The sequence below is a fragment of the Tyto alba genome, unplaced genomic scaffold (genome assembly GCF_018691265.1).
Source record: "Tyto alba isolate M040663 unplaced genomic scaffold, T.alba_DEE_v4.0 Super-Scaffold_4, whole genome shotgun sequence".
Classification (NCBI taxonomy): Eukaryota; Metazoa; Chordata; class Aves; order Strigiformes; family Tytonidae; genus Tyto; species Tyto alba.
Genome location: NW_024881315.1, coordinates 186,471 through 201,582, shown reverse-complemented (window position 1 = coordinate 201,582; position 15,112 = coordinate 186,471). Strand labels below are relative to the sequence as shown.

Genomic DNA, 15,112 nt, shown 5'->3' with positions numbered 1-15,112 from the left:
AGACTTCACGGTGCTGGGTGCCAGCCAAGATCAGAGGAGTTCAGAGCGAGGCAGCGTGCGGCCGCCTCGCAAACGGAGCCCGAGCCCAGGGCTGCCTGCATGTGGTTCACAGGAAGGGAATTTCCACCCAGTTTTGTTTTTATTGACAATAGTGCGAAGTGCCAGATGAAATTATCTTTGGGTGAAGAGGAGGCTGAGTCCTCCTTCATAAACACAGCGTCCCCACTTGATTTTAACCTCACTGTGGCTTCTAATAATGTGACATCATTCAGGGGCCAAGCTATTCTTTCTCTGAACTGCTGCTTCTGCCTTCAGCATTGCTTGTCTCCGTGTAGGATAATCTCCTTCTTCCTGTGTGAATTAGGAGGAGCAGCAGCAGAGGGGCCCCTAGACCATCCCGACTCCAAACAAAACACCACTGCAAATAACCCTCTCTTCCCTCCCCTCCTCTGTTTTCTCTCCACTGCTGCAGAACAAATGTTTTCATCTTGGAGAGTAACTGTGCAGAAGGAAGTCAGCCCACCAAAATCCATTTCCAGGGTAGTTACCTGGGGAAGGTAAGAGTGTTGTTTTGTCAGGACCCGGATGCATTTAAGGGAGTATCCTGGCTTTTCTTTCTCAGCTGTTTTTCCATCTTGTCTAACAAGGCAAAGGTGATGAGCCAATGTGATGCTTTGCTTCCGTGGTCTCCCCACTTCAATTGAAGGTGTTGCCTACAATATGGAAATGCTTTAATTCCAAGTGTCCAAATGCAGACAGACAAACCTAGGGAAGGCGAAAGGGGAGAGGAATTTTTCAGGTTCCTTGTGATTTGTTCTGGAGCAAATGATTGTACATGGTTGCTAGTTTGTTGGAGGAAAAGAAAATGCCTCTTGTAGACAAGGCTGCAGCTGTCATGGATTTCTTCCTTACCGCTTTGTTGAAAAGTGTTCTTTGATGCGGCAGGCTTACAAACAACAGCCCTGCTCCACCTCAGAGTTGGCTGCATTTCAGCAGCAGTGGGTGTTATGAAATTCCTGCATTTTTAACACTGATGTATATGTGCTTTCCATCGAAAGATCTGGCTGTTAGCTGAAGTTGTAAGAACAGTGTTGTTGTTTTGCTGTACTCGAGGGAGCGCTCCTCACTGAGGGTTTGGGAATCGCTGGGCCAGTTGGGACTTGGGAAGCATTAATTCGAGCAACTGGTTCTCTGCAGAGATCTGCTGGGGGGAAGACGATGACATGACTCCTTCCAGAGGGTTTTTAACATTCCTGGGATTCCAGGAGAGGGGTCTCAGGAAAAAAAAAAAAAAAAAAAAACAACCTTCAGATTGTCATCTGGAAGAACAGTCACAGCTATGAGGCTTAAAGAAAAATATTGGCTTTAGGCTTGTTTGAAAATGCAAAATCTACTAAAACAATTAACTTCACTTTGAAAAATAGAAGTGTAATAAAGGGGAGGCAAACATCTGTTGTCTTTGGAAATGTTTCTCTACCAGTTCTCTGCTGGGCACCAGAATGTGATCAGATCTGCTGGCTGCGTGAGGATCAGGTTACTGGGCCACTCTGCTTGAGCAGCTTTTCTGCTTGGGGGGGGACAACACTGCACAACACCCCGTGAGCCCCTTCCGAACTGGTGGAAACAGGAAAACAGAGTGATTGGAGGGGAAGGGGGGAGACAGAGGGGCTGGACACCGTGAGTATCTGGTCTCCTTGGTCTTGCCTGTGTTCAGGGTCTGTTACTCAGTCCCAGAAATATCCCTGTTGGAAGATACGAGCAATGTCTGTAAGAAATCACTGCACAGTTGTGAAAGCTGATGTGAGGTTTTCAGGTGCAATGATTTTTGGTTTTGTACCCTGAAAGTGTGCTGGGCCCGGACTCGTATGGCTAGAGAGAAGAACTAAATGGGTCTTGGTTCCTTTGAATAGCCTCAAAACCTGAGAATATACAGACTCCTAAACTTCTGTTATGCAGAGAGGTAAAGTTTGTTTTTCTTAGACAAAGGAACTAGAAAAATTGCTGTTAAGGTCAGGACTTGGAAACCTGAAATACTTTCACCTCCACGTGCAAAGCAGGGACCATTTGTGAGGGGTTTACATGAGCCCCGGCCTGATCCGGTCTGACATTCCTTGTATCCCCATTCGTCTCCACTCTGCGGTGTGGAGACCCAGGTGCAAAAGTGCTTCTGACCCTTTGTCAGCCCTGGGTGCTCGGAGCTTGCTGGGTGGGTCTGACGTCTGTCCCCAGCTATTGTGATGGACTGTTGACACTTCAGCTGAAACCAGTTATGCTGGGTTGTTTCCCCAATTGCTCTGGGTGTTCCTTTATGAAACCATGGCCTCTAAAGCACTCGCTGAGTGCTACTTTGAAAACCTTAAAGGAAAGAATAAATCACAAGTATTTTTAGACTGCTGCCATCCCAAACTGCAGAGCACGTGTGTGGCTTTATAACTGTCCGAAGCCAATCGAAGCGGGTGCTGCTGCCAAATGGCAGCTCTGACCCGGGTTTGGTGTGGAGCTGGATCCCTGACTTCAGCTGGTTGCTGGCAGCGCAAGTGGGCTGGGGAAACGGGGGGGTGTGCTGTTTTATTGCAGCTTGGACTTGGGTCTCTTGGTCTTAAACTAACAGTGTGACCAAAAGGATAATAAATGCCTCATGGGGAGGTGAAGGATCTGCCCTGTGTCACTTGAATAAATGCTTCAAATTTGAAATTGACTTCTTGCACCTATAATATTGCTGTAAATCTGTCTAGTTGCAGTAAGGACTTCGGGCTCTGTTAGGACTGGACTTCTCCATAACTTAGTAGCTCTCTGCTGTGCTAAAGCAAGCTTGTTAAAAAATATTTATGTGGGGGTTTTTTTGTTTTTTTTTTTTTTTTTTGTTCCCAGGAAAAGACTCGGGGATGCCTGTTAGTGCAACTTTTTACTGCTTTTAAAAATGCATACGGAAATCTTGTGAAAGGCCCCTGTGCCTTGAGTGGCATCATCAGTCAGAAGGAGCAGAATTTGTAAGCAGGTGGCAATGATAGGCTCTTTCTGAGCTGTTGTAGCCCTCGAGGTTTCTGGTGTGATTTTTGGCCTTTGGAGGCTGCAGGACGTGGGGTGGAGTTTAGGGAGCCTGGTGCAATTTTCAGTTTTTGCAGGACTCGGTAGTTGCCCCTCTTTCTCTTTCAGCCTGTCCTACTCATCCATCTTTTCTTCTGCCCGTGACACTACTGCTCTGCTTCCACTTACTGGCTGCCCTGCTCTGTTAATGTGTCCTTGGATCTTTGGCCCTATCTGTTTCCCCTTTGTGTTGGGCTCTTTGTAAATCCCCTGCCTATTTTACATAACATTACTGGGCTCTGCCAAGCACTAGGTGTATCTGACTGACGGCAGATTAGGGTTGAGTTTGGTGATAACATTGTTCCTTGGGGAACCGCTGATGGTAGGAGGAGGGCGGGAGAGTAGGAAATTGGAGTCGAATGGAAATTGCTGGGGCCTCTGCAAGAGCAGCAGGCATAAATCAAAATGAATGGATGTTGTAAATCCGGTAGTTTTTTCCTTCATAATTTATACAGCTATGGCTTGTTAGCACTGAGTGTGCTGTTGGTATTTGTACAGTATTTAGCAGGTAAAATGATCTCAGACGTGTCAAGGACTAGCTAGACTGACAGATCTTAAATGTGAGCTCTTTTTCTAGCAGTGACACATTTTTACCAAGTTAGAGCAGGACAATTCTTTCTAGTCTGCCTCAGTTTCCCTTTTGTCTCACAACATCTCCTTCTCCCCCATTTCAGGGTTTCTTGTGTTGCACTAGGCAAGTGTGGCGGCTGTAGTGGATGTGGGGGGCCGGATCCTGATCTGACAGCCCACTTGAGGTGTGGGTGCTGTAGTTGTAGGCAAGGAAAACAGCCTTCTGGTGCCAAGGCAAGACAGCTCCTCCACCTCGAGATCAGAGCCGGTCATTTGGAAGGTCCGCTCTCCTCCTGCAGTGGGGCAAAGCCTCTGGGGCAGCAGATAAGCCCAAGCAAAGCCTCACCACGGGGCAAACCAGTGCGGCAGGAGCACTGGGAGCAGAGGGTGCCGGTTCCCACAGAGCAGCACCTTGCTGGCGGGAGCGGTCCCCGAGGGTGATGCTGGCAGATCGGAGCTGACTCGTTCCAGCCAGAACCGGAGATGCTCGGAAAGTGGCTTTGGCCTCCGTGAAGGCGGCAAGGACTCGGATTACAGCTCCTGGGGCTCCTGGAAGGACCCGCCTAGGGGAGGACCCAAGGAGGGACGGGCTCATCAGCTCTTGCAAACTTGCCTCCCAGGAGCCAGTGTTTCGGAGCGGTCCGTGATGGATTCTGGGGCTGTAGTGCTTGTCTGAAACTTTCCTGTGAAGCACTTGGCTTTTTTTACTTCTTTTTTTTTTTTTTTTTGGGGGGGTGGGGGAAGGAGGGGCTTGCTTGGAAAGCACCTCTGCCCTCCAGAGATGGGGATCCCCTCGCTGGATAGCTGCCCTGGTTTTCTGTGGTGGGGAGACCGATGCTGAATGTCAGGTTTGGATGCGGTGGTTGTGCTTTCAGGTAAGAACACTCTTCTTTGGCGTAAGAGCTTGTACTGTTTATGGCTTAAAAATATAGCAGTGGCTTGAATGCTTGGCCATGTAAATCCGTGTGCAGTGGACATGGGTAAACCAGGTTGGATTTGAGTCCATGTGAGCCTTTATAGAGCCATTGTTCTCTCTTGATTGACGCTGATTGCGGTTATTAGTGGGAGCGTAAATTCAGCCATTCATCCCTGTTCACTTCCACACTACGCTGGCTGTCGGTTTGTTAACAAGTGTTGAATGTCTTCCCAGACCTCAAGGAGCTGACTAGCATTTTCCACTTTTGCAAGCAAGAGGAAATGGAGAAGGGAGGACACTTACACCTTTACTTTCTGTGTTAAAGGACTCTGAACTTGCTGTGAACCTGGGGCGGTAATTAACGGAGTAAGAAGGGAGAGAGCGTATGCTTACATCACGCTGGTGAGAAAAGGCTCATTCTGCGCTCATTTTGTGTGGTGGCTCCTACCAAACTGCAAGAGCTGCACTCGATTTTAAGGGGGAGAGACTTGGGCAGAGTTTGAGGTAGCGTGATTAGAGAAGAGGCTGTGTTTGTGTATTGCTCAAGGAAAGGGGCTGCTGAATTGTTGCAGCATGTAACTAGAGTCTTGTTTCACCAAGTAAACAATGCTGGTAAGGAAAAATCTTGTAAGATCCTGCTGAGGAGTGTAAGGCCATGGAAGGGGGTTGCTCGGACACTGAACAATAGGCTCATCCAGCTCCTTTGTGCATCATGGCACCAGCCTGACTTTCTATCTGCTGGCTGCTGTGGGCAGGGTGTTTCTCTTTCCCCGGCGCTGCCTGTTAAATTCTGATTTGTGGCATCGTCTGTCCTTGATGCCAGACTCCAAGGTCAGTCTTCTAATTGCAGGGTAGCAGTGAAGTGGTGCTCGAGCTCCTGCAACCAGTCACAAGCATCAACCTGTCAGTCCCTCCTGGACCCCACCCAGCTCAGGGTATTGCAGAGATTTAGTTTAACCTGTGCACATTTTGGAGGGATTTGCAACTCTCGCTTCCCCCTGTGCGCTGAGCGGGTCTTGCCTCGAGAAGCATTTCACATGCTGCCATCAGGATTAATGCTTGAGGGACTGTTTCTCTAGATTTGAGTATTGCACATGCAGAGCACAGCTCCTTTGTGGGTTTACCCAGTTCTAATCCCCACCCCAGTAAACATACTGTTGAACCAGTACTTGTATAATGCTTTGAAAAAAGTCTGCACTTCGCCAGGAGGAAGTTTATGGGGCCTGTCATAGTTCTGGAATCTTTAATATTTGCAACAAAGTAAGATTGGTCTCCATAACTTAATGGCAATTTTCAGATAGCCTTATCTGGATTAAATTTGGCTTGGTGTCAGCTCAAAAATTACTGATAATAAGACCTAGCACCATCAGCATATTAGTTCACTGCAGTATTTTAATGTACTTGAGAAATTAAAGCGTAGTGTGAGCTTCAGTGCCTGTTCCATCATGATATTCACTGTACCAAACCCTGATACCGTTTTAGTTTCTCTCCTTCCCTGCCCTTCTTCCCTGGGCATCCACATGTGTATTCTTAAGAAGGTCAAGTGATTCACCTAACTTCAGCAGCAATTTCCTTTTTGATTTGGGATTAAAGCTTTCAAAAATGTTTAAAGGAAACTGTTTTACATAAGAATGGCCTAGCCTTGGATGTGGTGCCTCCCCAAATACACCCTGTGAAGGTGGTGATCTTACCTGCCCGTGATTCACTAGTGGCCCGTATGTTCCTCCTGGTCCCAGGCTTGCCTCCCTTCCTCCTCCTTCCATCACTTCTCTCCCTTCAAGCCAAACCACCCTGCAGTTCCCCGCCGAGTCGCCACGGGGTATCTCTGCAGAGCCCGCTTGGCTGCTTCCATCCCCTGAGTGGCATTTGGACCACACGACCCCTGAACAGCTCTACAGCTTTGGGATCTACAACCATCCCAGACCTGAAGGGAGAGGAAGGATGGACTTGTTACACAGTACTAGCCCACAACTCCAGCCCCTGGGGCAGGTTGATTCCTCCTCTGACTCCTTTTCCTTTTTCCCCTATTACTGTAAAAATATTTCCCTATTCAGCAGACCTTCAAGTGAATGAGGTCAGTTGCGGGGCTTCCTCGCCTCGCTGTAAAGCCAGCCGCGGGCTGATCCCGAGCCCAGTAGGCAGCGGAGATCAAAAGTTCAGCTGCAGGTATGATAGTGCTTCCCTGCGCAGCCGGCTTGTTTGCACAGCTCGGCGTGTGTGTGAGCAGAGGTGGGTGCGGTGCAGGTGATAAGCCGGCCGGCCTGCAAGGATCTCGCCTCCCTGTTACCACAGCAGCCCTGCTGCTCCGCCGGGAGCTCCTGCTGAAGCGTCCTGGAAAACAGAGCGGTCCTGCAAAACCCTGCTGCCCAGGGAGTGCAGGAACACGCAGCTAATTAGGGCCCCTGAGCCGTGTTTTGGTTTCGGGGTGATTAAAGTGAATTGTGAGTCAGGCGCTTTGGGTTTTCTCCCTGCCTGAAGAGACTGCACTCCTGCTGTGTGGTCTGCGTTAAACTTTCTCTGAAATGGGGAGGATGGTTGAGCTCATGAGAGGACAGGGAGGACCAGTGACTTCATGTGCAGAGCACACCAGGGTAAGGAAAAACTGTGTCATTTTTCAGCACCTCAGTGCTGCGAGGAAGGAGGCTCCAAACTGGCTTTGCCCATCCCAGCGGGGACCGCAGCCAGCCCTGACTGGAGATTTCCAAGCTCTTGGTTAGGAAAGGAACACGAACATCTGCTGGGGGGTGTAATGATCAGGCTGCTCCTCATCCCTCTGGGTTGGTTGCGGTGCTGTATTTTCTTTCATGATTTTGTTTTTTCATGAACCAGTAACACAAGAGTCAATTACTGGGTTTAAATTCTGACTCTGAGGTAAAACATCCTTTAGCTTAACCTGCTGCTTCTTGTTTGGCTGGCTGCAGGACAGGAAGTTAGATTACCAGAGGCACACAGGCTTTGAAAATTAAGACTTAACATTATGATCCAGATAAATGGCTTGTCTGGTTTTGCTCCCATCAATGCCCGGCGAGTCAAAGAAATGCGAAAAGCCCTCCTGGAGACTTAAACATCTTCCTATCAAGTTCCTCCACTGAGTTCAGTGAGTTTTTGAATTCCAGCCTTGTTCCAGACCTGGAAGGGAAGAAGGGAGTTGCTTCCCTTGTTGCGCAGGTGATTTACTGGGTGGTACTCTGGGTGCTGACCCACACGCTGTCGTACAGCCAGCCCAGAAGTGCTGCAGGGCTTCCAGCTGATCTGGCTCTTCCAGAGGTCCAGCCCCGTGGCTGTATGTGCTGACTTCTCGCTGCTGTTTACTTTTCTGGGCTGAGGAGTTTTGTTTCTGCCCAGCTCTACATGCTGTTTGCCTCTTGGCAAAGTTTGGGAAGTGCTCACCTGGTCTGGAAGGATTGGCAAGTGCTGTGCTTAGAGCAGTGTTTGGAGGCAGCTGCGCATCGCACGAAGTAATAAAACTACTTTAATAAAACACTCTGGAGAGGTGGCTGTGTGCTCACTGAACCAGGAGCAGGAGTCCTGGGGACTGCAGCAGCTGCAGGCACTCATAGTCTTCATCAGTGTTGTTTAGTGACTGACTGATAAACTTTCTTTGCTGCTGCTTTGTTTTTACATTTTTGAAGCAGGGCATCTGGGACAACAAAAACAGTTTTGTCTGTCATCTCCATGATGCTGCGTGGGCTGGACAGGGAGAATTTCTTATCAGATCTGGCAAACCTTATCTCCTCCCATGAACATTCAAGGTTTTGCTGCATCCTCACTATGACTTCGAGGACAGACGAGGACTTGGCCTGAGATGTGTAGTTCTGTGTTTGAGTCCAGAAGTGGTTTCCTGTTGCTTGTGTGGTTTGTGTGTCTCAAGCTCCTCCCCGCCTCCATCTGTCAAAGGCATTATCATAAGGCTCAGCATCTCCCTGGTTTCTAATTGCGTGTGTGTGCAGGCACAAGCTAACAATCCTCTCGTCCCTCTTTAGGACAGCCGCGATGAAGCACTGTTTTTACAATGAGACTGTGGGGTTCTTCTACAACAACAGCCGCAAAGAGCTGACCACGTACTGGAGGACAAAGGATGTCCTGGTGGTGGCCCTGGGCCTGACAGTGAGTGTCATTGTGCTCCTGACCAACCTGCTGGTCATCACTGCTATCATCATCAACCGGCGTTTCCACTACCCCATCTACTACCTGCTGGGGAACTTGGCAGCTGCTGACCTCTTTGCTGGCATCGCGTACATGTTCCTCATGTTCCACACGGGGCCCAGGACAGCAGAGCTCTCCCTGAAGACCTGGTTCATCCGTCAGAGCCTGCTGGACACCAGCTTGACAGCCTCTGTGGTGAACCTGCTGGCAATCGCCGTAGAAAGGCACCAGACTGTGTTCACTATGCAGTTACACAGCAAAATGTCCAACCAGCGTGTGATGATCCTCATCTTCTGTATTTGGGTCACGGCCCTGCTCCTGGGGCTCATCCCGTCCTACGGCTGGCACTGCCTCTGCGCCCTGGAGAAGTGTTCCAGCATGGCACCCCTCTACAGCAGGAGCTACCTGACCTTCTGGGCCATCTCCAACCTGGTCATCTTCCTGATCATGGTGGTCGTGTACACGCACATCTTCATCTATGTCAAAAGGAAGATGACACGGATGTCCAAGCACACTAGCTTCCACCCCCGCTACAGGGAGACCATGATCAGCCTTGTCAAGACGGTCACTATTATCCTAAGTAAGTCCCCTCGCTCTAGTCCATCTAAGTGATGCTTTAATCCTCCATCCTGGGTTGTGGGGGGGTGGTGAGGGACAACGGGGAGGACTGAGAAGTGACCTTCTGCTTCCCTGGTCCCCGAAGCTGCTGGGGTGAAGGTTTGGTTTGGCTGCTGAGGAACTTGGCAGTTTCAGGCCTCTGTGAATTGTCTGAGCTGTAATGGGAGCAACCTGGCAGATGGGAGGCAAGCTCGCTCCTGAATCCCCTGCCCTCTGACACGGCTGCTGCTCTGGTTAGCAGAGATGAGAGGAACTTACTAATGGGAGTTGGTAATATCTAACTGCTGTAAGTGCAAGTGCTTTGGGCACAGAAGCAGCTCTTTTATCTGCTAAACTCCAGTATGCTTCCTCTGTACAAGGGTAGTGTGGAATTAAGATCTGTAATTGGGCTTTAATCAAGAAGCAGCACTTGGTGCATCCTTTAATAAAGGATGGAGAGAGGTTTGGGGCAGATATTACAAGGTGATGGGGAAAGAATGAAGGAGTCGCATCCAGATTCCTTACTGCTTACTAGAAGGAAGCACTGAACTGTTCAGATTTTTTTTTTGAGCAGCTCAGTACTGGGTCTCAATCTATTCAGGTAAAGATACCCCTGGAAACCCTCAACTCTTAGTTCGAGCTGCTTTCCGTGAGCACGGGACCTCCGGCGGAGTGCTAACTGTCTGTCAGTCTGTCCACATCCACAGTCTGTAGTGCAAATAGGAGCAGATCAGTAACTGGAAGTGGCTGGCACTGAGACTCAGCCTCTCCAGACTATTTATTTAGATAGGTGCTGTTCTGCCCAGTGCTGTGCATCTAACAGCAGAAGCTGGTGTACGCATTGTGTTTTCAACAGCCTATCACTCCACAATGTCTTTAATCTGTTTTTTGCCCCGTGCTCTAATGGTCTAACAACCTTTCTTTAAAGTGAAATAAATCAATGCGCTCAGATCTTCCGCCAACCAGCCCGACTCTGGACTTACGGTCACAACCCCTTGCTTGCAAATCTCTCCTGATAAGCGCAGAATTTGCTCTGTCAGGGAAACCTTGTAGCTGCAAACAAAGCCTACTCCCTTGTGAACTGGCGCTGGCAGAGTGGGGCTCGGCAGGGGAGTGGAGCAGGCTGGGGGGGCTGGCAGGCTGCTTGGTGTGTCCCTGCTCGGGGGCACGCCGGCTTGCCGGGTCCTGTTGCAACTTGCGAGCATCGAAACTGGAGTTTTCTGCCTGTTCCTGCCTTTCCTGTGTTGTCGTCTTCCCCGCCTCGCAATCTCTCCATCTCTTGTGTGCAGCTGGGAGTTCATTTACTGCCTTGGAGCTGATCAGATGCTGCACAGGGGGTCAGCGGGGCTGAAGAATTACTTACTCCATATATTTTGTACAGTCTGCAGTGGAGAGAAAAGTTGTTTTGTTCCCCCTGGCTTCCTGAACTGTATCAGAGGATCACTCCGTGGTGTCAGCAGGACTGCTGAATTTTATGGGGCTTCGAAACAGCAGCTGGAAGAGGGTTGGCAGGATGTAGCTGCTGGCCAAGGAGGACATTGCAATTCCAGCTTGGTGCATCACCTTGTTTTGGGACATCCCTTTGCTCTTGGTGTCCCCCCTGCCTGCCTTTGTCTTCTGCCCTGGGGAGGGAAAAGCTTGGGTCCGAGGAGGCTCAGAAGAGCTGCTGTGGTTTTGCAGGGAGTTGGGACGGGTCTCTGAGGACAGACAGAGCAGGGAGGAACCTCATGTGGAAAGCTGCGGGAGAGTGAGGAGTTCATCAGGCCTCTGGGACTCTTGTAACCCAAGAGTTTTCCCTTTCTTCTGCGGGACAGTGCTGGAGAGAAGCAGCAGTCAGTTCTGTCCAGATCCCTTGTGCAGGAGGGAACAAGGGAGGGGAATTGCTCAACTCGGAGGGGAAAATACCTTTCTGTTCAGACTTGGCGTACGGAAAGTTGAGCCTGCAGAGGGTTTTCTCCCTCCCTGTGCAAGCCCTGGTGTAATTCCTTCCCCACCCTCGTTCCCCAGCCTTTTGCAAACTTGGACTCTGCACAGAGGAATATTTTGCGCCTTATGCATCAGAGGGTGTAGCTGCTGGTGAGCGTGCGAGGAAGCCGAGGGTGCGGTAGGAGCTGTCTGTGTGCTGCTTCATTGCGAGGTGAGGTTGGCTGTGCTTGATAATCCTGCAAGTCCTGGGCATTAAGAACAGGTCTGGGAAACCAGTAATAAGTCCAAGGTACATTTGGAAACTAGTAGCAAATTTTCCCACAGACCAGTCGAGTGACATAGGGTGTGATGATGACCAAACCACAGGGCAGAGTCGTTAGTGACTGTGCTGTGTTAGATTTTATGAAGAGTTCAGACTTCTTCCTGAATACTTTAGCGTCCACTAAGCAGCAAGGAAGTCAGCTGGATTTGCAAGCAAAGGCCCAAAACTTTAGGTACCTCTTTTGGTTTTCCCCTCTCATCTTCAGTATTCTTCTGGCTTTACTTAATGCTGCTGGGAGCCAGTCTCCAGAGAATCTGGCTTGCCTTGTAGATGCTGAAAAAAAGTTACGTTGCTAAAGAAGGAGGTCCCTTTCCTAGAGGTTTATTCAAGATAGAAGTATTGGACCTTCCTTCATGACAGACGGGAATCTATTTTGTAGATTTGCTAAATTTAAAGGGGAAAAGCCATGTCTGCAAGTGTGGGTGGGGAAAGCTGCCTGGCCCGGATGTGGTAGCTGCTGTGCTGACTACCTGGGTGCATGATTTGCTTAAATAGAGGGTTAAGTGATGCAGTGGCCTGAAATCAGCAGGGAAGCCTCCCAGAAACCCAGGAGATCCCTCCAAGTGATCCTTTGACTTTTCACCAGTGCTGTATTTCCCTCAATAACAGCTTTAAATCCAGCCTCTTGGTTTTGGTGCAGCTCTTCTGGCTGTTCTTTCCTGAGGGATGTTTTTCAGTACAGGGTGTAGTTGCAAAGTTCCCAGCAAGTCTTGTTCTTTCCACCCGTTCCCAGAAGACGCAGCAGGGTGCAGCTCCTGTGCTTTAAGATACAACCTCATGCATGACCTCCAGGAGCTCAGTTGGGCGGGCGCTCCATTTACGTCAGCCTTAAAATCATGACTGTAGAAAAGGGTTGTAGGAGCCGCAGGCACCTCCCACTTCGTCATGCAAAACAGTAATTATCCTTTTGCCAAAGAGCTTTGCAGGTGGTGGCAAGAACATAGTATCAGCCTGACTGAATCAGTGGTGGAGTCTGTCCAGCTCAGGCCTGGTGTTGGCCAGCCCATCGCTCAGCTATTTTCTGCTCAGCGTATAGTTGGGGGAGAGACTTCACTGGCCCATCCCAAGTGTTGGCCAGGACTCTTCTAAACTCACACTGGTAGCAAAAGCCCCCCATAAACTGTATGGATAGTAGAGAGATTATTTCATTCAAGATGTAGCACTCCTGGACTCTTCCCAAATTTTATGGCCTGTTCCTCTTTTTTGGAGACAGTGGGGTGTAAATAGGAAATAGGAGCACTTGATTTCACTCTGTAGATGCAACGACAGGGATGAGGGGAGGTAAGTGAAAGTACTTGGAAGTGTTGTTCTGAGTGAACTGTCTGGGGGGAAGCTGGGGAAGCCATTACCTCAATTTTTAGTATTTGTTGGTCGAGTTCTTGGTCATCTTCCAAAGCAAAAATAAAGTTAAACTAGGTTCCCCCCCTGCCCCTTTAATTTTTTTCACAAAATAAACCACCAGTGATTCCACTGAGCATGTTAATGACAGGGCAGGGCCAGCAACCTGCTTTCTTCTCTAACAGGGGTTCTTCTCTCCCCAGGTGCTTTTGTTATCTGCTGGACTCCAGGACAAGTTGTGCTCCTCCTGGACGGCTTGGGCTGCAAGAGCTGCAATGTTCTAGCGGTGGAGAAATACGTCCTTTTGCTGGCAGAGATCAATTCGTTGATAAACGCTATTGTCTACTCTTACAGGGACAACGAGATGCGTAGCACCTTCCGGAGGATCCTCTGCTTTGTCTGTTATAGGAATTCCAAATACACCCCCACGGTGGTGAAGCTAAACACCACAGACCGCAGGACACTTTCTCAGAACGGGCACTTTACTGTGGATTCCTCTATTTAGCTCTTGATCGGCGAGGCAAGCACGGTGCTGAACCGCGGCCAGCTTCTGAGCGGAAGAGCAGAGGCTAAGAGCGACCTGCTTCTAAAGCAGTAGAGACTTCTTTTATGTGCTCAAGCATAAATATTTCTATAGAACACTTGTCGTCGATAAAGGACAAGATGCTTTTAAGGAACTGCTGATGGTGCGTTCTTTAGGACAAACATACTTTGAGTAGTGTTCTTATTAAAGACTGCTATTTCCAATGCAAAGTTGGTTTAATTTAGCAGCATCTAGAAGTGTGCGATGTGCCACAGGAATCTCACGTGATCTCTCCACGAGCAAAGTATTTTCTTGGTACTTCAGTATTACTGCCTTCAGAAGTAGTCGTTCCAGCGGTAGCATACTCCAAAGAGCTCTTCAGCTTTACGCGTTGCTTCCTAAACAGAGCTGCTTAGTGTTTCCCCAGAGAGTCTTATTCAGGTTGTGTTCCACCCACTTCAGAAGTCGTATTCTTCTTAAGGCCTCTTCCGAGAGGAATCTGTTTGAATTGCTTCCTGAGAAGCAGATTCCTGCTTTCTTAAGTGTCTGTTGCTGAATTTCAAAGTATTCTAGCCTTTTGGAGGATGGCTGAGGAGCACCTAATTCTTTCCTGCGATGGAGAGTGATGCTGTAACTAACTGCAGTTGTGTTTGTGTTCTGCTAAGTGATACCATGTGGTATTCACAAGTTCATTGCCTATTCATAAATGTGGAGTGAGTCATGTTCCCATTAAACCATCCTTCTACTCGCAGAGAGCCCTTTGGGACAGGTTTAGGTTAGATTCCAAGGCAATCAGTATTTTGCTGTAGGTTTTAATGTGCAGTTTTTACCTTAATACTCAGCTGCCCAAATAATGTGCTAACAGTCTGTTTGGATGTAGTCTTTCTCTCAGCAAAGCACCGCAAGACACTTAGCAGTATTAATGAATATTAGTGCACGTAGGATCTAGTTTTCTGAGTAACTCCACTTGCCGCATGGCAACTGTCACTTGGGACTGGAGGCCACAGCGGGAGGGCAGAGGCTCTGCTGGCAGAAGAATATTCACAGCTGAGAAACTGTAAATACTTCTCCAGGTTTCCTTTACATTCACGCTGTTAAACTTTAACAGTGTGAATGTGCCTGGGACAGTGCTGAAATCCAGAGTTAATTCTTTACTGGGGGCTTCTGTGAGAGCAGGGAGAGGCTAACAGAAGGCAGGTTTTGGAATATCGTCTAAATTTATAACTTCAGAGGGTTGGGGTTTTTTCATAAACCAGCCCTGTTCTGTCAAATGATCAGCTTCCTGACTGATCACCTCAGCTGGCTTTGCAGAGAAGACAACTCACTGGTGGCATTGTTACTCAAATGTGTGTATATGGACTTTTTCTTGCAGAACGTGGTCAGGAAGCGAGTGTTAAGGTGACAGTCTCCTGGATTGCCTGAAACAATCTTGGAATATGGTTCCCATCTCTGTGTCCCAGAGACTTTTTGAATAAATATTTTGTCCTGGGTTTTAGAAAAAAAGACTTGGCATTTTTCCCCTTATCTCCCCGTTGGGAAGCCCTGGGAAAAGTAGCATCTTCCAGTGGTGTGTGGTGATGCTGGAAGGGAGGGATCGTGGCCTTCATGCTTGCAGCCCTTGGTCTGTTGCTGGAAAACACCAGACTTGGCTGGTTTGGGGACATTTCACAGCATTAAAGCATACTGG

General features: G+C 48.8%; 1 protein-coding gene across 1 annotated transcript; it reads left to right on the top strand.

The window, feature by feature from the left end:
* The first annotated feature begins 4,299 nt into the window (after positions 1 to 4,299).
* On the top strand, positions 4,300 to 14,412 carry LOC122154441 (lysophosphatidic acid receptor 2-like). The gene is made up of 3 exons (XM_042802818.1): positions 4,300 to 4,532; positions 8,557 to 9,299; positions 13,106 to 14,412. The coding sequence occupies exons 1-3, from the start codon at positions 4,492 to 4,494 to the stop codon at positions 13,405 to 13,407; spliced, it is 1,086 nt and encodes a 361-aa protein (XP_042658752.1). The 5' UTR covers positions 4,300 to 4,491; the 3' UTR covers positions 13,408 to 14,412.
* The last annotated feature ends 700 nt before the right edge of the window (positions 14,413 to 15,112 follow it).